This window comes from Canis aureus, chromosome 34, assembly GCF_053574225.1.
Source record: "Canis aureus isolate CA01 chromosome 34, VMU_Caureus_v.1.0, whole genome shotgun sequence".
NCBI lineage: Eukaryota > Metazoa > Chordata > Mammalia > Carnivora > Canidae > Canis > Canis aureus.
Window position 1 is genome coordinate 8,124,678 of NC_135644.1, and position 27,483 is coordinate 8,152,160.

A 27,483-nucleotide genomic window follows, 5' to 3' on the forward strand; every position below is an offset into this window, starting at 1 on the left:
GGAAAGACTAAGTCTTTGTTCTCAAGGGCAGTCTTTCAGCCTTCTTAACTGCTATGCCAAGACCTTGTATGGTTTGACCTACCTTCTTAGTTAATATTTTTTTGACAGTTATTGTGCAAGGCACTTAGTTTTAAGTACTTGTATTAACTCAGTTTTCAGAATAATGGTAAGATAGTATTATTATTTCTATTTTATAGATGAAAAAGGGCAGAGAAATTAAGAAACTTCCTCAAATTAATATGTGGTGCCTTTGCTCATATTCATTATGCTCTGTATCTGACCTTTTACATTAAGTTTTATTAGCTCCTTTATGAAGATCCTTCCCAGATTCTCCTGTTATCCAGATTTACAGCCCTTGCTGTTTCTGACACTTCAGGAGTTTAATCATGATATGTTTAAAGATGGTTATTTATTTATTTATTTATTTATTTATAAAGATTTTATTTATGTGAGATGGAGAGTGAGCAAGAGAGCATTAGCAGAAGGCAGAGAGAGAGGGAGAAGTAGGCTCCATGCTGAGCAGGAACCCAGAATGGGGTTTAATTCCAGGACTCTGGGATTATGACCTGAGCCCTGAGCTGAAGGCACATGCTTAACCAACACAGCCACCCAGGTGCCTGAATTTTTTTTTATTTATTTATTTGTTTATTTTGAAAATTTTATTTAAGTTCAGTTAATTAACATATAATGTATTACTGGTTCCACAGGTAGAAGTCAGTGCTCATTACATCGTGTGCCCTCCTTAATGTCCTTCACCCAAGTACCCCATCTCCCCACCCCTTCCCCTCCAGCGACCCTCAGTTTGTTTCCTGTGATTAAGAGTCTTACAGTTTGTCAAGGCCATCTGTATTTAAAGCACTGTGCTAAAAGCTGCCAGAATATCAGTAAGATAATATCGTTACTTTCTGGAAGCATGTTATCTAAAGATGATAAATTGTAGACAAGTAATTACAATGAAAGCATAAGTGAGATTAGTTGCCATAATGTAAGTGTAAGCAGAGCTCTGTGAGTAGAAGAGAAGGAATCCTTAGTTGTAATCAAAGAAATTATTGAAGAGCTATCGTGTACTGAACCCAAGAAATACATTGACAGTCTGTTTCTAATCAAAGTGAGTGGGTTTGTTAAGGAGCCTCTCCTCTTAACTCAAGCCACCTCACCCCTGAAAGGCTCTAATGGAGGTGAACAAGGATATTGAATCTAATAGATTTTTGTATTGTTTTTTGATGTAATTATAAATATTAAAAGCAATATAGGAGTTTATTAATATTAGTACTGCAACTCCTCTAACATACCCTTTTATAAAGGACAGAGCATGCTTCTAAATTAAGTATGTTAAAAAATACTTGAAACTATCACTCCACTTGTAGGAATGAAGTGAAAAAAGACCAGTGGGCACATAGATGGCTCAGTGGTTGAGCGTCTGCCTTGGGCTCAGGTCATGATCCTGGGGTCCTGGGGTCGATTTCTACATCCAGTTCCCTGTGGGGAGCCTGCTTCTCCCTCCGCCTATCACTCTGCCTTGCCTCTCTCTGTCTCTGATGAATAAATAAATAAAATATTTTTTTTTAAAAAAAGAACAATCCTTTCATGTAGTTGAAAGATCACTTGGTTTTGCAGTTTTCAAATAGTATCTTTCAGTTGTGTATTTTCATTACTTGAGTAAAATGTGAGAAAATTATGATTAAGGGTGTTTTTAAGTACCCTAAAAGATAAATTTAGAATACATTATGCCCCTAACATTACTGCAGATGGTATTTGTAAGCTTCATTAACTTTTTTGTTTTAATATACAGATTAATTTAGAGTGTGCTTTGAACCAAAAATATGTTATTAGTGTAAAACTTCTCTAACAAAATGGTTGTGTAACCGGTGTTCTCTTGACTATAGTACCATTGAGGGAAGACCTTCTACTGGACAACTCTTGGTGCCTCATTTCCACCTCCTGCAAATTGCCATAAGGCATTGGTAGAGACCCTGAGTGGAATAGTCAGCTACCTTACATAGGTTGCTCTCTTTTGGTCTTGTATCCTACCTGAGTTATAGTGGTCTTCCTTAGAAATCTTGTTGGCAGGGAACTCCAGAAGTTCCTCATTACCTGATCCTACAACTAGCAATTTGGTGTCAGATTTGCTTCTCCAAGCAAGACTTTGTATTCTCTTGCTCATCTACAGTGATCATTGTATTGCCTCAAATCCCCCTGACAAAGATTACTTAATGAATCCTTTATTTTAAAATGCAAAATCCCAAAATGGAGTATTTCAGCATTTTTTTTTATTGAGTTATAATTCACATACCTTAAACATCAACCTTTTAAAGTGTACAATTTAGTGGTTTTCAGTATATTCATAAGGCCGTGTGACCATTACACAGTTTCATCCATTGGCCCAAAAGGAGATGCTGTACCCATTAGTAGTCACTCCCCATTCTCTTGTCCTCCTAGCTCTTAGCAGCTACTAATCTGCTTTCTGTCTTTGTGTATTTGTTGATTCTGGATATTTCATATAAATGTAATCATACAAAATGTATACTTTTTTGTCTGGCTTCTTTCACTGAGCATAATGTTTTCAAGGTTTATCCATGTTGTAGCATGTTATCAGTACTTCATTCCTAATTTTTTTTTTAAGATTTTATTTGTTTATTTGAGAGAGAGAGAGAGAGAGCACATGAGCATGGAGGAGGGGCAGAGGGAAAGGGAGAAGCAGGCTCCCCACTGAGCAAGGAGCCCTTCCAGCTGTTCGATCCCAGGACCCTGAGATCATGACCTGAGCCGAAGGCAGACGCCTAGCTGACTGAGCCACTCAGATGCCCCAGTACTTGATTCATTTTTACAGTGAATAATATTCCATTACATAGATTACCATATTTTGTTTTTCTCTTTGTCAGTGATGGAAATTTCAGTTGTTTCTACTTTTGGCTATTAGGAATTATGCTGCTGTGAACAGTTGTGTGCAAGTTTTTTGTATGGACATATCTTTCAGTTTGCTTCATCTTTTGAACAGTTCCCTGTTTCTTTGGAAGCTCAGCTTCTGTCCCTGCCTACTGAGGCCCCTGTTCTTATAAATCTTTAGCAGTACCATCCTCAAACTTGGAACCTCATTGTTGCTTGATAGAATTCGACATCACTTCTCCAAGAACCCTCTTGAGGCTAATGTGAATATTTGGAGGAAGTAAGGCAAGATTAGTTGGATTTAAATCTTAGGAAAGGATTTGCTGATTACCTTTCCTATAATGTATACAATTGATAGAACTTTGAGTGTGGAGAGGTTTCACTACCAAATCCTTGCTCTGCTAAGTGAAACTGCAGTTTCTTCTGCTGTATTGGAGAGAGAGCAGTTGAGATCCTTGCATTGAATTCACTGTATGGGATTTCTGAGTGGTTTAGCAGTCGAGCACCTGACTTTGGCCCACGGTGTGACCCTAGAGTCCCGGGATCAGGACTCCAGGGTCCCACATTGACATATACGTCAACGTGGGACCTGGTCTATGCCTCTCTCTCTGTCTCTCATGAATAAATAAATAAATAAAATCTTTAAAAAAATCCATTTCATAAATAAATAAAGCAGCTATGTAGTTTGGTCTTTTGCATGGAGGTTTTTTTTTGTTTTGTTTGTTTTTGCATAGTTGAATATTACTAGAGTAGGCTTCTAGGAAGTGTTTAGTTAATACTTGAATAACTGAATGTGATATGTAGCAGTAACCCACTCCAACACTCAGGATGATATTCTGCTGGTCAGGTATCTGAGAGTGCAAAGGAGAAGGAGGAGGGGTGCATTCAGACATTCAGACATGGTGTATTCAAATTTTGAATTACTGTTAGACCAAATACTACTTCATCTCATTAAATTTGCTCAAAAGAATGGCAAGAAATCCATTTCCAATGGTTTGCTAATAACTTACTCTATTTTCTACCTGTTTGAAATGATCACTTCACAAACCTACTTCTGGCAGGAAGGAGAGGCCAGAAGTTTGTATGCACTTGGCAGTCATTAGTTACCTTCTTCCCTGGGGACTCATTTTACAAATGAAGAAATTGAAAGGCACTTGAGAATGTTGTTTTGATTTCTTCTCTTTTTAAGACATTGACTTTCTGTACTTTTAGAATAATTTTCTTGCCAAATGAGTTTGTAAATTGTCAGTATTTCCTAAAATGAGAAAAATCAAATTGCTTGTAAAAAACAAAGGATACCCTGAAGAATTTTATTAATGACAGTGTAAACAAAACCAAATGAAATTAATGCTGCTCCATATATGATTAAACTATAGGCTTTATTTAGGATTATAAAGAATAAAATATGAAGCCTGTTTTAATACTTTGTAATTTTTCGTTTGTTTGTTTCAGTGAAAAGTGTAAGGCTAGAGGATTTACCGTGATTGTGGATGGCAGAAAATCACAGTGGAATGTGGTGAAAACAGTAGTCTTAATGCTACAGGTAATTTTATTTTTGACTCTTAGGAAATGGTTTTATTTTATAGCAACAGATAAAGTGATAATCGCAAATGCATTTCATTTATTTCACTGTGCCCAAACTTCTCAGCAGTGACGGAGTTCTGAAATGCACACTACTGGAATTTTAAAATTCAATTCTTAGAGGTTTTACTTTGAATAGTAAAATAAATTTCAGACTTATTTTAAAGATTTGTAAATGAATAAAGATAGTATGTCATGTTTAAATAATTTAGTAAATAGGCCATTGAATCTAAAAGTGTGAGATGTTGTTGGACTTACCTGGGAGCTTTTGCGTGCTGTGGTGTCTGCATCATCCCCTGTCTACTCCATTCTGATATCTTAGGAAGGGAGCAGGACTGGTCAAATCCTGTCTGGAAAAGCTTCATGTGGTCTGAGCAGTCTTTTCCTTACGTTCCCTTCTTTTCTCCAGAAAGCACCAGGATTTATGGTACCCTTATTACTTATTTCTAATTTAGAAGTGTACTTGACAGCTGTGTCCTTGGGAACTTCAGCGGCCCACAAACCAGCACTTGATAAACAGCTGCAGTTACAAAGTCTTTGGTCTAATACTAGTCTTTGTGTTTCCTTGTATTCCTCACAGAAAGATCTTGCTATCCTTTGCTTGTATTAGGTACCTAGTAAACATTTGTTGTTTTATTTTAAGGATATTGAGGATGTTTTGACTTGAAATGGAAAAATAAAACATTCAAATAATTTAGAGGCAGCAGATTGCTCTAATGTATCTGGGTTTCCTTAAAAGGGCTTCAAGAGAATGTGGAAGTTAAATAAGTTTAAATAAAAGATTGTCTGATTTATTTATTATTTAAGAAATTTTAAAAGAGATTTTATGTACTTATTCATGCGAGATACAGAAAGAGAGAGGCAGAGACATAGGCAGAGGGAGAAGCAGGCTTCATGCAGAGAACCCGATGTTGGACTCGATCCAGGTCTCCAGGATCACGCCCTGAGCTGAAGGCAGATGCACTCAGCTGCTGAGCCACCCAGGGGTCCCCAAATTGTCTAATTTAGATGAAAGAAAGTGAAAAAGGCATTTCTATCAGGAATACTGAGTTCAAGCTCAGAAATGAACCAAATATAATGAAGAGAGTTGATGGTAGGTCAGTTTGGGGAAAATAGAAATTGACAGTTCTATGGGATAGTGAATATTCAGTTAGGCAAATATCAGTGATATAGAAAGAAAGATCAAGAATTTTAAATGAATTGAGAAATAATTAGTAGCTGCTTTTGGGTTCTGTGGAAAGAAGTATAATTTAGAATTTTATTTTATTTTTTTAAAGATTTTATTTATTTATTTATTTATTAGAGCTTGAGAGAGCACAAGCGGGGTAGTGGCAGAGGGAGAGGGAGAAGCAGCCTCCCTTACTGAGCAGAGAGCCTGATGCAGGACTCAATCCCAGGACCCTGGGATCATGATCTTAGCTGAAGGCAGCCTTTCAAAAACCAACTGAGCCACCTGGGTACCTTATAATTTAGAATTTTAAATGATAACTAAGGAGAATGATTTGTAATGTTTTTTTTTCCCCCCCTTGGGATTATTAGGAAAAAAGGACTGAAGGGATGGGGGACTAGTAATTTTAGTGCCTAAAATGTTGGGTACTATACTAAACTTCCTGTAAATTAATCTCATTTAATTTTATCCTTACAACTTTGGGAAGCAGATTCTCTTCTCCCAGAAGGTCAGCTGAGGCTCAAAGATTTTAAATAACTTTGCCAGGTTCTTGTATTGAACATGGGAAGGAGCCTCAGTTGGAACTTAACGTGGCCTAACCCCCAAGTCTCGGTTTTATTCTTTACAAAGGGTATATTTACCAGTGGGGGATATTGGAGGTGGTTCCCAAATTATCTACCCATTACCTCCTTAAATGTGTGGCCTAAACCTTTATCATTAGAATAAATCCTTTGGGTTGGAAAGGATGTAACCTCCAGAGGATCAGGTTTTTAAGGGAGCACAGATTGGTGTCCCATTGCATTTTCTGTCAGATATATCCTGCCAGCAGTGTTATACCCAGCCTTGAGGATTAACTCTTCTCAGTAAAAGTTGTTAAAATAACTATTAGATGAGAAATCCATTAATTATGATCTTGTGTTCTTCCTTTCATTCTGTCATTCAACTGTGTCACAGATGACCTGTTTGGGACTTGCTGTATGAACTGGACTTTGATCAGTGGGAGTTTTGAAGAACAATCAATGGATGATTTAATCCCCTCTTGCGATTTCTTTTCTGATAGGTATTTTAACAACTTTTGGATTTATTAATAGTTAACATTTTCAGAAGTTGCAGTGGCCTTTTGTTTACTCCTAGTCCAACAGTTTTTACATGCAAAATCACTCATTGCTTATATTTCAGAAGGTACTAGTACCAGTTATTTGGGATCCCAGAGCTTAGTGTTGGCTTTGTTTGTAACTAATATTCTCTAAAATGAGTGGTTTGATTTTTTTCTTGTTTCGCAAAACCTTAAGATTCACTGATTTTTAAAGTAATAATCTTTCACAAGTCTGTATAATTAAATAAACATCAATCTATTTCCTAGCCTCCCTGATAACTTTTGGTACCATTGAGTTTACTTACCTTATTCATATTCATAGCCAAGTCATTGCAGCGGGCACCAGATTTGTTACATGCCCAATAGTGTGTTTAAATTGAAAGATTGCTGTTTTCTCCTACTGCATAATAATAATTACAGCCATAATTTATTATTAATATTCGGTTGTGCCTTGAATGGTATTTGACCCCTAGAATTTGTAAATAAAGTTTTATTGGAACTTAACTGTCCCCATTCATTTATATTTTTTATAGTTGCTTTCATACTACCATGACAGAATTGCAGTAGTTGCAGTAGAGACTACATAGCCTGGAAAGCCTAAAGTTACACTGGACAGGTTACTTTAGTTCTTTGAAACTCAGTTTACTCTCCTGGAAAATTGGGAGGATGAGATCTACTTATTAACGTGAATTCATTTATTCAACAGATATTCATGGAGTGTTTTGTATATGCCAGGTACTACCATAGGCTAGAGAAACAGGAGTGACATGATAGATAAGGTAATTGCCATTGTGAAACTAATATTATACTTAAGGAGTCAGACTGTAAGTAATTAGGCAGATTACTAAATAATATACCAGCAGATAATGGTAGATGCTATGAAGAAAAATACAGTAATAAAAGGAAACTGAGTCAAATGGTGCTACTTTAGATAGGGTGGTCAGGGAAAAAGGGGATGTTTGAGTAGAACTTAAATAAATGGAGGGAGCTTATGTGAATAGGGCAAAAAACATTTAGGGCATTAGCCTCAGCTGGAGTCAGACTTGTTACATTCCAGGAACTGCAGGAAGCTTAGTATGGCTGTGGTAGGCGAGTGAGCTGGAGGGGAGGGGCGTGAGGTGAGGTCTGAGGGTCCATGGGGCTTGAGCTCCGAGGGCTTTCTAGGCCCTGGTGGGGAATTTGAATTTTACTCTTAGCATAAGAAAATGTGAAGAAAGGAGGCCTGTTAAGGGGATATTTAAAAAGGCTGACTAATTTAGAGATGTTAGCAATGCGGGGGATAGAAATGGATAGGTTTAAGATGTATGTTAAAGATAGACTGTATTGGGGCACCTGGGTGGCTCAGTTGGTTAAGCGTCTGCCTTTGGTTCAGGTCACTATCCTAGAGTCCTGGGATGGAGCCCTGTGTGGAGCCCTTTAAGGGGCTTTCTGCTTAGTGGGGAGCCTGCTTCTCCTTCTCCCTCTGCCACCCCTGCCTGTGCTCTCTTTCTCTCTCTTTCTGTCAAATAAATAAACAAAAGCTTTAAAAAAATAAATGTAGATTGTATGGGGCTTGCTGATAAAATATACATGGAATATTTATTAACTCAGTGAATGTTAACTTCCATTCTTTCTTTAGATAATGTGAATAACCTATCTAGTAAGTGAAATTTGTGTTTGTCAGAGATTAGCTTGTCCTTCTTGATGTTAATAAACAGAATCTGGGCTTCTTTGTGTAAACAGCCAGTAAGAAATTTATTTTGTGAGAAAATTGATTTTACATTATTTGAAGAAATTCTCCAAGATGATTGTGTTAGAAAAAGATTTTTTCATGTAGTAGAAAACACAATTGTAATAGTTGGTCAATTAAAAATTGTCTTGTAGTTTGGTCTAAATATATCCCTGTTAGAGAGATTCAGTAAAACACAAAAAATAATTTACATGTACTGTGAATATTACATTGTTTATTTGAAATCTTTTCTAAATCAACTTGTCTTTCTAAGTATTTCTTTATTACCATGTATATTTTGAAGTTTGGAGTATTCTGAAGGTCTCTTACTTACTCAATCCAACCATGAAAACCTAGTAATTTATAACTTTAATAAATTATGCATCTTACATGTATAATTTATAATTACTTTTTTTTTTTTTTGTATTTTACAGAATGTTGTTCCAGCTGAGGTGTCCCTTGTCTGTGTAGTGAAGCCTGATGAATTCTGGGATAAGAAAGTAACACATTTTTGTTTTTGGAAAGAAAAGGATAGACTTGGCTTTGAGGTAAATATACTCTATAAAAAAGCAGAAGTGTGTTGTATCTTTAAAAATGGCATTTTCCTGGTATTTTATTTGTTCATCATCGGATAGTAAGCTGTGCTGGTGCAGTGATGGGTCAGTGCCTAAGCAACGATGAGCATATAATTGACATTCACATACTTGTTGAATATATTATTATTTTTTGTCAAAGACCACAAATTCTTTCTTGTTTTCATTTATACCACTCTTTGTAAACTTCGAGTAAGTAGAACTTTCTATTTAAAAAAAAAAAAATTGCATTACCAAGAGGACATTTAGCTAATACTAGGAAATCCTGGACACTTTGAAATTGAAGTTAGTGTCTGTTTTGTGTGATATGTCATAATTATTTTCAGTATCTGGTTTGGTTTTGATCCATGAAAAAAGTTATCTGTCCTTTTCTATTGACATTATTCTCTCCCTTTCATTTGCTTGTGTAAAACTACATCTTACTGTAGATTAGAAAGAAGTCCACATGGAATACAAATCTAAACAATTCTGTCATATTTTTTTCTGCCACAAACTGTTAAAAGCTTTTTTCATCCTTGATACTATATCTGGTTCGGAGCTGTACCTGGTTTGACATTAGTCTAGCTGCTTCAGCTTTCTTTTGACTAGTGTTTGCATGTGTATCTTTTTCCATATTTGCCTATTTCTTTATATTTAAAGTGGATTTCTTAGTATCCTTGGGTCTTGCTTTCATATCCATTCTGATGATCTGTCCTTTCAGTGTTTAAGACCATTTATATATAATGTAATTATTGATATAGGTGGATTAAAATCTACCATCTTGCTAGATTTTATGTATTTTTTTAGTTTTTTTTCTTGCCTTCTTTTGGATTATTTTTTATGATTACATTTTATCTCCATTGTAGTTTAATATCTTATGAAAAATTTTGTGAGTGTGTGCAAACCCTAAGTTTACAATATACATCTTTAATTAGTGGACTATTACTTTCAAATAATATATCACTTAATATGTAGTAGAAATTACTTAAAACAGTATATATCCAGTACTTCCCACTGTTGTCATACATTTTACTTTTACTATTCTGTAAACACACAATAGATGGCTACTATTTTTGCCATCAGTAGTTTATTTAGAACAATTAAAATAATAGAAGGATTAATTTCATCTTTCTTTATATCACCTCTGGTCTTCATTTTTTTCTTGTAGATTCATCTTTTTGTCTGATATATTCCTTGTATCTAAAGGACTTCCTTTAACAAAATATCCTACCGTGCAGGTCTATTGGCATTGAATTTTTTCAGCTTTTGTATTCCTGGAAAAAACCTATTGTATTGTTTCTATTATGGTTTTCAAAGATATTTTCAGTAGGTTTAGACTTTTGTTTCATTGTTTATTTCTTTTAGCACAATAAGTATATCACATCTTTGATTTTTCATTTCCATAGCTTTTGAGGAGAGTTCTCTTATTTGTATCCTTGGTCCCCTTTTTTCTCTGTTGGCCACCTTTAAGATTTTCACTTTATTTTTGGATTTTCATCATTTTTATTATGTCTAGATGTATTTTATTGGTATTTCTTCTCTTTGGTGTTCACTGCATTTGTTGGCTCTCTGATTTGATGTCTGCCATCAATTTTGGAAAATCCGTAGATATTTTCTTTGCCCCATTTTTTTTTTTTTCTTACTTCTAGAATTCTAGTTGTATGTGTGTTAGACCACTTGAAACTTTCTCACCATTCTGGTTGTTTGTTTTATTTATTTTTCTCATGTGTTTTATCTCTTTGTGTTTTAGTTTGGGTATTTTCTGTTGATACATTTTCAAGTTTACTGTGTTTCTTTGTTGAGTTTGTTGATGACCATTTGTTGTAAACTCACTCTACATTGCCATGTTTTTGGTTTGTAGCATTTCTATTTGATTCTTCCTTGTAGTTTCTATCTCTTGGCTGAAATTCCCTCTTTTCTTTCATGTTGTCTTGCATTTTTCTGTAAGAACCTTTAGCATGTGTTACCGTTATCTTATATTCCTTACCTGATAGTTCCACTCTCTGGGTCTTATTCTAGTTAATGTCATTTGCCTTGTTTAATGATAGTGGGTTGTTTTCTTTCTTGCTTTTTGTATGCCATATTATTTTTTGTTGCATGTTGGATATCTTGTTTAGGATAGCAAAAACTGAGGTAAATAGTATTGTGCCTACAACATGGGCCCATCTTGGTTTTTGCTGGTGGGGCAGGAGAATTAGCCTAGCCAGGAGTTGAATTACTTTGCATTTGTTGTTATTATTTTCCTCAGTGCACCACAGGTTTCACATTCCTCTAGAACTGTTCTTCTGTTTATTGTTGATGGTGCCAGCTTGCCAGAGACTTTTTTTTTAGTGTTTATCCCACTCTCAGTTTAGGTCTTTCTTTTCTACCTTGCCTCAGAAAAAGCCTGTCTTTGCAATATTGATGCTCCATTAGTGAAAGACTACTGTTCGTTATTACTCAGTGTTTGCCAGAGGCGTTTTTCTGTTCTGGTTTGGCCTCAGTCTGAGCCAGGCTTTGTGACTCTGGGTCTAGGGAATAGGGCCCATTCCCCAGGTTAAGGAGGCCTGTGATACCTTGGGCTCATCAGATATTCCTCTTTCCACTAGGATACAGGGTGTTTCTTGTCCTTCCCTCCAGCTGCAGTGGGGCTGTGTTTGTGCTCCAAGGTCATCTGGGTTTGCTGCTTTTCCTCAGCCTGTGAAGGTTTTTGTTCCCTAGAGGAGATAGAGTGAAGAATCTGGGCCATTCTTCAGCTTCATGTCTTTACAGTGGAGGCTGCTGTTTACTTCCCCCAGGCCTGTACTCTGAGAGAGGCTGTTTTTAAGTTTCTTACCTTTACTGTCCCACTCTTTGTCATGATTCCCAGGAGGTCTGTGGAGAAGAGCCCACTGGTGACTTCGAATTCTTCTTGTGTCTGTGCTTCCCAGGAGTTCTGTACTTTCGCGTTAGTTCACATTTGGCCTTTAGCAATTTATTAGGAATGTTAGCTGAATTTTACCTGGCTTGTATCCTGTCTGGCATTTTCCCCAGATAAGCAAGTGCTCCAGCCCCATCTTTTCTTTGCAAGTGTATCCTTAGATTTCAGTTTAGTTGGTTTTCCTGTTAACTTAACTCTCATGGGGTCGAGAAAAGTTATCATTTTTCAGGTTGACTTGCATCATTTTGGTGTGGTAGTGGTGTTGTAGGAATTGGAGCAGTGTTCTTTCCAGCTTTCTACATACTAAGCAACAGCTGGTTGCATTTTTCCCCCTGCTTTTATCTTACACACTTTTGTCATTGGTTAACTTGACTGTGATGTAGGTGTAGTGGAAAGGTGTGTCAGCATTGTGGGGAAGGCAGCCGGGGTTGCTGGTTTCCATTAGGAAAGATATTACCCCAATAGTTTAATGGGAAACTGGAGGAGGGTAGTGGGAAGTTTAATGGGAAACTCCTCTCAGGGAGGAGAAACAGAAGTATAGTGAGGGTAGAGTGTGAAGTTTGCAAGCTGGAGGCCTGAATGTTGCCATGGTGAGTGAGTACTTCAGACCAGTAGGGAGGTCTGCTGTTCATGCCAGGGGCACACAGGAAATGTTGCTCTGAGACAATGCAAAGTGAGCAGAGGCCAGTGGTGTAGAAATTAAATCTGCGAACACTCAGTAGGAGAAAATATTCCTTTTATGAAGAGCCTGTCACATCCTGCTTAAGCATAGGCCTCTGCTCAGAAATGCTGTACTTTGTTGGGTCTCATGCTGTGTGAATTCATAGTGACCAAACACCTTGCATCTTAGAGGATAAAATAGAAGGTAGGATTTCTGTCTGCTTAGTCTGATGTCATAGATTGATGTTTAAAACTCAACTTTGAAAGTTTATTATATCACTGTATTGTTTTCTTTTAGACATGGAAGAGATTCAGCTAGAATATTTTCCCAATGTAAGTAAACACTAGGCACGTATGATAAAGCTTAAAACGCTGATGAGATGAGAGTAATTTCAGATGCTGGCTAATGTACTGCCAAACATTCAGCTATGAGGTGCAGTTCAACATAGCAGTTATTAGGCTACCTAGAGCTGTGTATAATTAAATTCAACATAGATGTTTAATTAAAAATGATTTTCCGTGGTATTAATTTGGATCATTTGGGGTGTTGTAATTAAGCTTGTGTTTTTGTATATATTCTAAATATGTATATATATTTTTTATAAACTTCTATTTATTTATGATAGGCACACAGTGAGAGAGAGAGAGGCAGAGACACAGGCAGAGGGAGAAGCAGGCTCCATGCACCGGGAGCCTGACGTGGGATTCGATCCCGGATATCCAGGACCGCGCCCTGGGCCAAAGGCAGGCGCCAAACCGCTGCGCCACCCAGAGATCCCTATTCTAAATATTTTTTTTTAAAGATTTTATTTGACAGAGAGGTGAGAGAGAGCTCATGAGCTGGGGGGGGGGCGGGCGGGGGGGAGACAGAGGGAGTAGTAGACTCTGCTGAGCAGGAAGCCTGATGCAGGGCTCCATCCCAGGACCCCGGGATCGTGACCTGAGCCGAAGGCAGCCAGCCGCTTAACCCAGGCAACTCTATGTTCTAAATATTTTTAAAGTATGACTTTGTTATAAGTACTGGTGTTCCTATAAGCAAGAGTATGTTTTACTTCATAGACTTATCCAGAAGAAAGATTTATTACCAGCTGTTGACAGTATTCATCAAGTAAATAGTAGTTGTTTTAATGACACCTAGTTCTTCCCACATGACTTCACATTTCCTTGCTCATCATCTTTCCTAATTTTTTTTTCTAGATGACTTGATTCCTGTTCACGCCTCTAATGTTTTTCATTAGCTTTTGAATACTCTTCTCTCATTGCTCACCTAAATATTTCCTTATATATTGTCTTATCTCTGAAATAGGTATCTACTTGACCAGTTTCCCTTTTAGCAATGCAGAGATTTATGTACTTTTGTCCTTCAGCAGCCTTTACCTGGTAGCTTTGAAAGCTTTTGTTGGTTAATGATAGTATCTATAGTCTATCAAATGACAAGATAAAATTGAAGTAGTACTGGTATTAATCTTATCCTTAAATTGGGAGACTAATAATCAAAAGGATCTCTATCTTATTCTTTATTGTTATTGATGAGGATAAAAGTGTTATTTACTGGCCTAAATTGTTTTCTTCTCTTATCTCTTCTTAATACTGCATTTGATTCTGGGTTTTTGCTTTGTTTTGTTTTTGAGGCCATACTAATGTTAAGATCCCAAGACCAAAGACATCCTTCGTGTTCCTCTGTCAGGAGCACCTCTGGTTCCATCTATTATGACTTCTTTCCAGTTTTTGCAGAAAGCAGTCTTCCCTTAGTGAAAAAAAATATTCCCCAGCTGGAAGATACAAACAGACATAAACATTGAAATAATATGTATATAAACACATATACACACATGAATCTGTACAAAGCATGCAAAGACATACAAAGATACTTTTTTTTTTTTTTAAAGATTTATTTATTTATTAGAGTCACAGAGAGAGAGAGAGAGAGAGAGAGAGACAGAGAGAGGCAGAGACACAGGCAGAGGGAGAAGCAGGCTCCATGCAGGGAGCCTGATGTGGGAGTCGATCCTGGGTCTCCAGGATCAAGCCCTGGGCCGAAGGCAGCTCTAAACCACCAAGCCACCGGGGCTGCCCCAAAGATACTTTTTTAATTCACATCTTGCACACACATTCTTACCATTAAGTAAAATAAAAAATAAACATCTGAGTGCCTACAGAGTGAGAGGTTCAGTGTTAGATTCTTTGGGAATGTTTTATTAGGAAAAGATAAGTATTCTAGTCACAGATGGAATAGTGACAATAAAGGAGAAACAAATTTTGAATCTTTTTTTTTTATGATTTTATTTATTCATAAGAGAAATAGAGAGAGGAGGAGACATAGCCAGAGGGAGAAGCAGGCTCCCTGCAGGGAGCCCAGTGTGGGACTTGATCCCAGGACCCCGGGATCGTGACCTGAGCCAAAGGCAGATGCTCAACCACTGAGTCACCAAGGTGCTCCTGAATCTTTCTGTAAGTTAGATTTTAGACTAAAGAAAATCTTCACAAATGTTTGATTAAAGACTGTATGGTCGGGCTCTTGGGTTGCTCATTTAGTTAAGTGTCTGCTTTCAGCCTAGGTCCTGATCCCAGGGTCCTGGGATTTAGTAGCCCCATGTTGGGCTCCCTGCTCAGTGGGGAGTCTGCTTCTCCCTCTCTCTCTGCCTCTCCTGCCCGGCTTATCCGCTCGCTCTCTCAAATAAATAATATCTTTAAAAAAAAAAAGATTATATGGCCACTATCTTTCTCTTCAAACTTGCTGAGCAAAGATATGTGCTACTTAATAAAATACTGTGTTTTAGTCATTTAATTTCTTATCTTAACCTCTTTAACATATACAAAATAAAGGAAAAAGTATTTACTATTAAAAAGTTTTTATGGTTTTTATTTCCTTTGAAAGGACTTGGCAAAAGTTTGAAAACTTTTGTAGATAGTGATCTTTTTCATCTAACTTTTTATAGTTCCACTGTCATATTCTGGCTCCCTTTGTGCTTGTTTTCTGTTTCAGATTTCTTTGCAGATAGATCTAAAGTTTAGATTCCTGCTTAAAATGATAGCTACTTTGATTGTAACTGATTAATCTTTTCTTCAGGAATTTAATGGTTTTTATACATATTAGAATATTCATGGAAATGGGTAGTTGAAAATAATACAAAATTATTTAGAAATTAAATTAGTTAAAAATCAATAGGACCTCTCACAATCTTGAATAAATAAAGCATATATTAAAGTATGATTTTCATAGGGGTAAAAACATGACTCTTCTGCAGATATACAATAAACATAAACATATGTAGTCCATTATCTAATGGGGTTATTAGTAATTTGTGAGGTGTTCTTCAAAGAGCTTTTGAGGAGTTTAAGATTTTTATAGAAGATTGCCAAGTTGATACAGAATTGGTTAATGTCCTTCAAATTTATCTCTTATTTCAGTAGACATTTCAGAAATTGATCAGTTTCACAGATCATAAATTATTTGCATTTTTTTCTGAATAAAATCTGTAAGTTGACCCCTGTCCCTGGTTAGTCTCTGGGAAGTCAGTCAAAGGTACAGGCCCAGCATTGCAGGAAAGAATAATATCTTCTGCTCATTCCTAAGATTGAGATAGATTTTCTGATACATGAATCTCATTTCATTAAAATTATTATTTAGCATATGATGATATCTTTAGTACTTTAAAAATTACAGTGAAAAAGGTAGTATATAGTGGGATTAAATGAAATTTGAACTTTCATTTATGAACAGTAAAACACGGTCTATACTTACAAAGTGTCAACCAGGCCAGACTTTTACAGGCCTTTTCTCATTTATTGTTGCTTAAAAAGAAATGTAAAATAAATAAAATGTAAAAATAATAAAAATAAACTGGTTGTTTTTTGTTTTTTTTTTAAAGAGGGATGGGGAGGGGCAAAGGGAGAGGAAGAATCTTAAGCAAGTTCGACACCCAGTGTGGAGCCCCGTGTGGGGCTCAGGCTCATAACCCTGAAATCATGACCTGCGTTGGATGCTTAACCTATTGAGCCACACAGGTGCCCCAAACCAGCTGATTTTTTTAAAGTATAAAAGTTGAAATTGTAAAGATTAGGTTATGAAAATAATTACCTTCTCTGTTTCTGAAGATATAATACCATTTGCATCATAACTTATAGGTCTTAACATTGAATATGAAAGTAGATAATTTTAGTGCTCGCTTCGGCAGCACATATACGAAAGTAGATAATTTTATAAGTGATATATGATAACTCTGTATCCTACATAACTGCTTGAAAGATTTTATTTATTTGAGAGAGAGCAGGGGAAGGAGCAGAGGGGGAAAGAATCTCAAGCAGACCCTGTGCTGAGTGCAGAGCCTGATGTGGGGCTTTGTTCTCACAACCTTTAAACAAGGATCTGAGCCAAAACCAAGAGTCAGACACTTAACTGACTAAGCCACCTGTGTGTGCCCCTTAAATAATTATTTTAAAATGAAAGATCATGAATGCCAGTTTTTAGATGGTAAAAGTCAAAATTGGTCTTTTTACTTTAGTATGTAGTAGTTATTTAGGATGGTTTAATGAAGTTCATTTTAACTCAGTTTTTAAAAATATTAATAATTTAGTAAATTCTTAAAAATTAAAATAATTCATTGTATATTATTTCTATATTTTACTCTGGAAAAAAGGATAAAATATAATACAATGCTATGGACAGTGTTCATGAGGTTTTCATAACTTTTTGGGAAATGTTGCCAGTCAGCTAGTCTAAAGAAATGCTCAGTACTTTAGGAAAATAATTGTTTAAATTTTTTTTTTTAAGAAATGAAATCTTGAGTTTAGGGTACCATCTTTTCCACAGTTTAGGACTTGTTTGATTTTTAAGGAGATTTGCTTTTAAGCTAGAATATAGTTTTCCTAAAAATCACTTGATTAGAATAAGTGACACTGTTAGTATGTGTGTATATATATATGTATATATATATATATATATATATATATATATAAATTTCATATATATATATAAATTTCATATATATATATGAAAGTTCTGCAGGAGATGATAAAAATCTGATTGTAGTATGTTTAAATTAATATTCTAATTCAGTGATACACATTTGTGTCTGAACCTTTGACTCAGGTCGTGATTTCCTGGGTCCTGGGATGGAGTTGTGCACCAGGCTCCCCACAGGGAGCCTGCTTCTCCCTCTGCCTGTGTCTCTGCCTCTCTCTGTCTCTGTGTCTCTCATGAATAAATAAATAAAATCTTTATATATAAAAAAAGGTTTGCTGTTTTAGTGGTGAATATAAGAAATCTTACCAGTATCTTGTAACTTGTGAAGCTGTCATGAATAGTTCGGAGAAAATCACCTAGTGTGGGATTCCAAATTTGTTTCACTACATTGAATCTGATATGTATCAGCTCGCTCTCTCTCTCTCTCTCTCTCTCTCTCTGAAATGTAGATTTTTTTTCTTTCTAATGTGTTTCTTATCTGATTCTAGTGTGTGCTTTTCTAACTTGCAGAAATCTCTGTCTCTACACAGTTTCCTTTCTCAGTGCTCTAGTTTTTCTTACTTATATTTGTGTATTTATTTTGCTCTTTTCGTGAATTCACGTTTTTCTGTGATACTTGCCAGCACTGGAGTGGAGTGGAGTTGTTTGTTTGTTCATTGAAACTTGGTTTGTCATTTTAGAAATGGTTGTTATTTATATGCTATGTTCTGGCCAGTGGTGTCGCTTTCCAAAGGCAGGTGGACACTTACCTCTGTAAACAATGTGCTTATGCTATGCCCTGGGAGAAGGGCTTTTCTTTACTTTGATGGATGGTACTCCTGACTCACTTCAGAAAGATCATGCATAGATATTTGGCATTTCATACAGTAAGATTCTTTCCTATTACTGCAAACTCTTCTTCATTTTTCTTCCTTAATTCTTTCTGAACATTATCTGATAAAATGGAATCAGTAATTGGTGTTTTGCCAGCTTCCTCTGCACGTCTCACCCTCTTAAGTAAAGGTGAAGTTAATACAGTGGAAACATATTTTATCACAGTACAGTTACTAATTTCTTTTAAGATTTTATTTATTTATTCATGAGAGAGAGAGAGAGGCAGAGACACAGGCAGAGGGAGAAGCAGGTTCCATGCAGGGAGCCTGATATGGGACTTGATCCCAGGTCTCCAGGATCAGGCCCTAGGCTGAAGGCAGCGCTAAACCGCTGAGCCACTGGGGCTGCCCTACAGTTACTAATTTTAAATGATTGTAATTTTCAGTTTTGTTTAAACTTTTTTTTTTTAAACATGTTATTAGCTTTGTGGTATCTTTGGTGTTGCTACAGTTCTGTAGATCTACACGGTAGATCTATTTTCACTTTTAAGAGCCATCAGTGAGTTTTATAATATAGATTCTATAAAATATTTTCTAATGATAGAGAAAATGAATTTTATACAGGTCTCTATAATTGTGCTATTCCCTTGTTTATGTCTGTTTTGCATAGGAAAAATGTAATAGAAATCTAGCTAACTTTTTTCTTTATGAATTATATTTTCCAAGAGATAGTATATTCTTAAATATATTTTATGTAATAAAAGAAATCTTTACTATTTGCATTTAAGTAGATTTTAGGAATAAAGATTTTAAGAGAAATACTTGGATGCAAATAAACTTTTGCTACATATAACTGAATAATTGCCAATTTTCCCTTTGGGTTATTAAACTTGAAATCTGTTAACAATGACTTTAATGTATATAGGTACTACAAAATATGTATTTCTACATCCTTATTTATAATATTTATTTTACATTTTTTTGTGATACTAATCAGTTTGTGTAGAAAGTCATTGAGCAAGATAGATCATATATTAGAGAGAATGGCCCAGATTAAATGTATAGGATGACAACTTATTAGAATCCTCTTAAGAGCTTAAAGAGACATCGTAAATAGTTTAATACAGTTGCCGCCTTTGGCAGTTTTGGGAAATAAGCCTACAGTGAGTTCCTTTAGGTTGGCTTTTTACAAGTCATTTAATTTATGGCAGAGCTAGGGCACAAACGTGGAGTGATTGGCTTCTAGCTCAGTGTCCTTCCAATTATAATGGTGTTTAACTTAAGAAAGGAATCTGGAAATCATTTGGCATATTCTAATAAAACCTTTGTCCTCTTATGCTATTACAACAAAGAGACAACATTTAGATTTGTGTAGAGTATTTTAAACAAAGGCTGTAGAAATAAACAAGAAAACTTTAATCTACTTCTTTTTATGAAAGCATTGCACAACTCTCTCTGGAATACTGCAGAAATAAAAAGCTCATTTCCTTTGTAGAAACATATCTTATTTATCCTTCTATTCCCAGGGCTATAACACATAGCTTCTAATAAATAATACTTCTAATAAATAAATTTAACTCCTATTAAATAATGAATGTAGAACAAATGAATCACACATGATTAAAGGTTAAATTCTAATGTAAGGGACATGATAGAGGGGATTTTTCTAAAGAAATTCTTTGTGTTTAAATAGATTACTGTGCCAAATAAGGCTCAATAGAAGAGCAGAGAGACTTTTCATTATATTTTACATTCGTTATGTTTTCTATTCAGTTTTCTTTTCAGGGGAGAGTGTTCTGGAAGTATCTTTTCAGATGTGAATTGGTGCTCCATTTAGCAAAGTAGTTTATTTCCTCATAGAGTAAATACATGTTTCTGTTTTATTGTTGGTATATATCTAGTTAATAGATTGCCAGGCACTTTGGAGATAGGAAAAGACCCTCCCTGGGAGCTGTGTTTAATCTTGCTCATATAGAAGCATCTGCCTAGGTCCAGAAGGACTTACTGGATGAGACAGTTCCTGTGGCCCACGTCCACTTATTACAGTTACTGTTTAACATCATGCCTGCCTCTGAGAACTAGTCTAAGGAAGCTGCGTTGGACTGTCAGTGACAAGTTTTTCAATAAGAGAATAACATTTTTTGGGATCCCTGGGTGGCGCAGCGGTTTGGCGCCTGCCTTTGGCCCAGGGCGCGATCCTGGAGACCTGGGATCGAATCCCACATCGGGCTCCCGGTGCTTGGAGCCTGCTTCTCCCTCTGCCTGTGTCTCTGCCTCTCTCTCTCTCTCCGTGTGACTATCATGAATAAATAAATTTAAAAAGAAAAAAAATTAAAAAAAAAAAAAGAGAATAACATTTTTTGTGTTCTTTTTATTCTAAGATGCTTATTTTATTTTAAAAAATTAAGATATTTATTTTAAATTAGCTCTTACTGTTACCTAAATAGGAAAATGGTGAAAATTGAGATACACCAAACTCTTGACAAGAGAGATTACATTAATTGCCATTTTGGCAGAATATAGTGTGCTGTTACTAAACGAACCAAAAATGTAATTTGATTATCTATATCTTACTTTTTAAGCGGGGGGTAGGGGGTGGGGAGAGAGAAAGGCATATAAACTCACTGAGCTTTCCTGTTACTGCCCTCTCTAGATTTTCCTTTGTTCTCCCTGGACCTCCCTGTGTGCTGCCTCAGTAGGTGACTTTCTTCAGTTGGTGCTTGATATCTCATTGTGCTCCTTCTGTTAGTTGTTCACTTCTTCTCTTGATTCTTTCTGTTTGCAATGTTTTAATATCGTACGTGGTACATATTCTTAAAAAATGTATGTATACACAAAACTTAATACTAAAACAAACACTTGGATACCCATGACTCAACCTAGGAACCCAAATATTGATACCTTGAAATAAAGGTAACTTCATTGTATTGTTATCTGTCTTTGTTCATGGTCTTGTTCTGTGTGTGTGTGTGTGTATTAAAAACTTAAATGTAAAGACAAAATCTTTAGAAGAAAATAGGGAGTGTTTATCTTTTTTTTATATTTAAATCTGTAGAGTTGCCATTTAAAGATATTATTTATTACTAAATACTGTATTTAGTTTCACTTATTTTTCAGCTTTTTATAAGCGGTACGATTTTAATGTTCAATGACCTGCTTCTTCTCATTCATCATATGTCAAAAGTTTGAGCATATTCTTGCAGTGGATATGGTTGATTCATTCTCATTGCTGAATGTTATTCTGCTGTGTGAATAAAAATAATAGACTTATTCTCCTGTTCATGGATATTTGGGTTGTTTTCATTCTTTGGCCATTATGGGTGATAAGCTACAAATATTCTTGTACATGTCTCCTGATAAAATATGTATGAGGTGTTCTCTGTTTGCAATTATCCAGGCATAGGATATAGAAATGTTCAAATTTTATGACAAACTGCTTTCCCAAAAAGCATTCTAATTTCTATATCCACTTGTATAAAATTTTCACTGTTCCATAACCTTGCTTGATACTGGCTAATAATTGATATTTGAAAGTTGTATGGTCTTTTCTTTTCTCAAATTGTCCTTGGGTATCAATGTTACGCTAGTCTCAAAATGAGTTGGGAGTGGTCCCTGCATTTCTCCTCCCTGGAAGCATTTATTTGAAATTGAAATGATCTGTTCTTTGATTTTTAAAACTCACTGATAAACTGGCTGGACATTTTCTTTCTGAAAGAAAATGAAAGAAAATCTTTCTTTCTTTTAAAAGAGAGAACTGGGTATAGGAATGTATGGAGTTAACTATAATACTTTGTTGACTTTTTTCTGTGTTCATAATTCTTTGTAATAAAAATACTAAAAACCTAAAATACATATATATATCTCTTTAAAAGAATCTTTTCTTGTCAGAAACTAAAATTACATTTTTGGTTAGTTTAGTAATAGCAAACTATTTACCCAAATGGCAATTAATATAATCTCTCTTATCAAGATTTTGGCATATCTCAATTTTCGCTGTTTTCCTGTTTAGGTAACAATAAGAGCTAATTTAAAATAAACATCTTAAGTTTTTTCTTTTTAATAAAATAAGCATCTTAGAATAAAAATAACACAAAAAAATTATTTACAAATAAAGAGAGTAAAGAGCAACTGTTAAACCATGGTCCATCCTGTCTCAGCTTTACCCTTATCCACTTCTTTTAAAGAAGACTGGGGATATTACAGTGAAGGAAATTGAAGACATTTGACTTTATTTGTAAATATTTTACTATGTATCTCTAAAGCATAAAGATTCTTTTAGTTTTTTATAAAGATTCTTTTAAAAAAATATAAGCAATATTATTCCTTAAAAGAAACAATTCCTTAATATCAAAGAGCCAGGTAGTTTCAAGTTTATAATTATTTAATAAATGTCATAGAAAGATTGAATTACATATATATATATAAATTATGCATATACATGGAGTGATTGATTGATTGATTTGAATCAGAGTCCAGATAGAGTTGACATAACTGTGTTTGGTTGAGGTCCCTTTCCAAGTAGATAGGGTCTTAAAATCTTGTTAATGATTTCTGATTTTATTAATTATTGATTTCTATCTTAATTTCATTGTGATGATAGAATATTATCAGTTAGTTCCTTTGAAATAATACCAAGGCTTTCTTTATGGCCTGATATGTAGTCAAGTTTTTAAATATTTAATGCTAGCTTGAAAAGGATATGTGATTCTCTTAGTATTGGTTCTGTGATTCTATAGTAATTCATTAAGTAAAACTTTTTAATATTAATTTTTCTCTTAGATATTTCTTTTCTTGAAGAGACCAGGTTGTTTGTCCTATAGTTTTTCATTTCAGTAAGCATGTGTGTTGTAGTTTAACATATTCTTCTGCCTTTTTGAATTTCTGTATTTCTATAAATTGATGGTGACGATTAGATTCACGTTTAATTTTCTTTTTCTACAGTCATTCATTAGTGGTAACGTGTTCCTTGATTATGAAACTCATAATAGTTATCTTTTTTGTGGTGCTAGTGGCCATTTATGTGTAGTGCCTGGATTTAGTAGATTTAATTTAAGAATGTTCTATGAGCTCATTCATGAGAATGTTCAGTATGAGCTCATTGAATTAAACATACTTAATGTTTCAAAGTATGGCATTCATTATTTTTTTATTGATATGCACATTGTTACAACTTTGACTATTGGAAGCTTTTTCAAGACCTTTGGCACAACCCTAATAGTCTTCGATGCCTTTCTTGATACCTGGATGAGAAAGAAGATGATCTGAGCTCATCATAAGGGTTTCAAGCCCCAGGACCTGGAATTGGCCATTTCTTTCAGGAACCCTGATTCCCTTAGAGGGAAATAGTATTTGGAGGTGACAGTCTCGAAGCTAGAGGTGTGCATTTCTATAGAACTGGTCATCCTTTCTAAACCTGTCAGTGGTCAGAGCTAGAGGATTTGTTTATGTGAATAGTGTGTGTGTTTTATTTAAGATTAAATACATCATGAGTTTAAACTGATAGTTCCAACTCAAAGTGAAGAGCATATGGGTAACTTTTTCCCTGTCATATCTTCCTTTTCAAGAATTTCATTTTCTCAAGGACCTCAGGAATGACAGAATTCGAATGTCTTATGTTAATCATTTGCTTTCTTCCTCATCAAATGATCTCAGCAATACTAAAATTATCACTAATGGTATGATTATTGAAAATGCAAAGAGTCTAATGATTCCACTGGTTATAGGTGTTTTGTTTTTTAGTCAATTTTGATATATTATTTTTTATAGGACTTTGTCCATTTCTTCTAAATTTGCCTGATTATTGATATAAGATTGTCCTGTGGCTGTATTATCTCAAACCATCGCTGTCAATGTTGTAGTGTTCTTTTCACTCTGTTATTTATTTGTGCTTTTCTTCTTGCTTTATTGTCTCAAATTTATCGATTTTTAGTTTTTTTGAGAAACAGCTTTTGGTTTTATTAATTTCTTATTTTTTCACTTCTATTCTTTTTGGGTTTATTTTTTTAATTTTTAAAAATATTTTATTTATTTATTCATGAGAGACACAGAGAAAGAGGCAGAGACACAGGCAGAGGGAAGCAGGCTCCATGCAGGGAACCCGATGTGGGACTCCATCCCATCCTGAGACTCCAGGATCACACCCTGAGCCACCCAGGCGTCCCTTCTTTGGGTTTATTTTGTTGTTCTCCTCCTAACCCCTGACCTCAACTTCTTAAGTAGGTCACTTAGGTCATTATTCATTACCTTTTAGTTTGTACTTAATGTATTATAAATAGCAATTTGTTACAAAGTTCAATTATTTTGATAGGATCATATTTCTTTGATAGTTTCATGAACTTTTGATATCATCTTTTTGGTATCTACCAAAATGATTTATCCCCCGCCCCTCCCCCCCCCCCAGCAAAGCAATTTGCAGTTTTGGTAATTTCCCCTTATTTAGTGTTTATAACTTCATATATGGTAATGGATGTATCCATCTTTGCATATTGGGTATGTTTCTGAATTTTTCTTTTCCTTCTTTCTTTCTCTGGTTTGCCCATAAGTTCTTCTTATGTTCTTTTTGTTTTTGTCTTTGTGTTTTTTTTTTTTTTTTACATTTTAAGAAAAGTGCACTTTATGGAGGAGTAATATATATATACAGTAAAATTCACCCCTTTTAGCCTGTAGTTTTATGATATTTGACAAATACATATAATTATAAAGCCTTCACCACAATTAAGATATAGAAGAGTTCCATCATCCTCAAAAACTTTGCTCATGCCACTTTGTAGCCTCCCCTTCCGCCATTCTTTGTATGGTGCTCTTGTCTTCGTTTTCAGACTGGTTGATTTTTCTGGGACTTTGGCTTTCTGAGAAAGTTCCATGAAAGTTATAATTCTATAGATTATTTGGCTTTTGTTATTGTTAGGGTGTGAATGGTGCTTTTTCCAGCCAGACACATTAAACACATTGTTTTACTAGTACATCTTTTTTTTTGAGGTGGGGGGGATTAAAATTTCCATGTCTCATTTTTGCATTAATGCTTCCATTTGAATATCTTTCTCTCACGCATGTTTTCTTTTATATTCCTGTATATTTTTATTGAAATTTTATTTAGTATTAGTGATCTCTTAGGTCATTCTATAATTTGTATTTAAAATCTTTTAAAATCTGGCAATAAAAGATTAGCACCTTAATATGTAAATTTCAAGTTTATGAAATCTCTAACCTTCTCCCTCCTTTTTAGTTCTTTGTCATTAACATTGGCTTACTAAATGGTTCTTTTCTTTTTACTTTTATAGGTTATTTTAGTGTCTGCCAATAAATTGACTCGTTATATAGAACCATGCCAGTTGACAGAAGATTTTGGTGGGAGTCTGACCTATGATCACATGGACTGGTTAAATAAGAGACTGGTTGGTATATTACAGTGAAATAAAATATTATACAAATAAGACATTTTGGTAACTTTATCATTTTAACTAACATGTAGATTATATTTTGTTACAAAAATAAAATAGAATGCATACCACATGATAGCATAATACTTGAAGGCAAATACTCTGGAGTCAGACTCGTGTTTGCTTTTGCTATTGTCATTTGTAGCAGTATTACTTGGCAAAATTGTGAATGTTTTTATTAGAATGACAGAGTAGCGTAATTTCCCGAGAGGTAATCTAGTTGATATATAATTTTCAGAGAGGTTATTTAGATATCAGGTTGAGTTGAAGAGCTGTTTGACAGGTTAAGGTTTTCATTTCTGAAAATGTATTTTTGGCCTGGCTGAAGTCAGTTCCTCTGCATGCTCTGTGGCATTGTTTAATTGAACTACTGGGAATTAAAAGAACAATTTCTAATTAACTCCGTTTAAATTACAATTAATCCTTGAATGACATGGAAGTTGGGGGCACTAACCCTCTTCAGAGTTGAAAATCTGTTTATAACTTCTGGCTTCCCAAAAAGATGTTCAGGAATTGACTGTATAAGCTTAATTTTACTGAGGAATAATAAATTTTGGATGATTAAATAATTAATAAAATAATTAAATAATAAATTCTGGATATTTCAGAATGGATAACCAATTTCTATCGTATTTGGACATTGATGTCAGACAAATGAGTCACTCCTTTATTATAAACAGACTTGCTCAAATCCCATTTTAGAAATATTTTAAGAAATCAGGGCACCTTCTGCTCAGGATGTGATCTCAGGGTCCTGGGATCAAGCCTGTGTTGGGAATCCCTGCTCAGTGGGGTGTCTGCTTCTCTCTGTGCCCCTCCCCCTTGCTTATGTGTGTGTGTGGGGGGGGGTGGAGGGCGCACGCATTCTCTCTCTCTCTCATACATAGAATCTTTAAAATATATTTTAAGAAACCATGTTGAAGTTATAACTAATTTATTTTTATGTTACATGCTTCTGTATAAAACTATTTAGTATATGCAAGCATTATGGATTGGTGGTAGGAAAACATAAAGAAATGTTCTGTAACTGGAATTGGAAGATTAAAAATGGTCTAAATCATGTTCATGTAGTTGAAACTGTTACTGGCACAGATGTTTCTCCACAAAACACAGGAAAAAAAATAAACTTATCTGAGGAATAAAAATAATTTGTTACGCTATTTAAAAAAAATTCTTATCCATTGAAACTTCATTGTTCTGGGAGAGGGTTTTGTCTTCTCTCCTTTAAGTTGTGCTCTGGTTGTTAAATTGTGCTACGCGACGTCAAGAGAGGGAGAGGAAATTCTGTCTGGCTGATTCTATTGATCTTAACTGACAATTCTCACGTAAACATTAACTTTTAGGATAATTCTTAATATGTTAACAAAAATCTCATATTGTAGGTTTTTGAGAAGTTTACAAAGGAATCTACATCATTATTAGATGAACTTGCTTTGATTAACAATGGAAGTGATAAAGGAAATCAGCAAGAGAAAGAAAGGTAGGTGGCTGGTGTCATGCAATTATGTCTTTGCAGAGCTATGATTAACCTGATGAATGATGCCTCTATTATTAATGCAGGCTGAAAGAACGAAGGTGTGAGCAGTTCTCCAATCAAAACTGACATGCAAAAGTTGAATTAAATTTATTAATTCATGAGAATTTGCTTTACATGTAAAATTTCTTGATTTGAATCAAAGTTTCCTCAAAAGACGTT

At 35.0% G+C, this 27,483-nt stretch overlaps 1 protein-coding gene across 2 annotated transcripts in view; it reads left to right on the plus strand.

Moving 5' to 3' along the window:
- Window positions 1-27,483, plus strand: part of SESTD1 (SEC14 and spectrin domain containing 1) — a 143,110-nt gene that overhangs the window by 61,425 nt on the left and 54,202 nt on the right. For both annotated transcript variants that reach the window (XM_077883277.1, XM_077883276.1), the window contains exons 4-7: window positions 4,339-4,429; window positions 8,874-8,987; window positions 25,629-25,742; window positions 27,170-27,267. In XM_077883277.1, coding sequence (XP_077739403.1) covers window positions 4,339-4,429; window positions 8,874-8,987; window positions 25,629-25,742; window positions 27,170-27,267 — 417 coding nt within the window. The remainder of the gene's footprint in view (window positions 1-4,338; window positions 4,430-8,873; window positions 8,988-25,628; window positions 25,743-27,169; window positions 27,268-27,483) is intronic.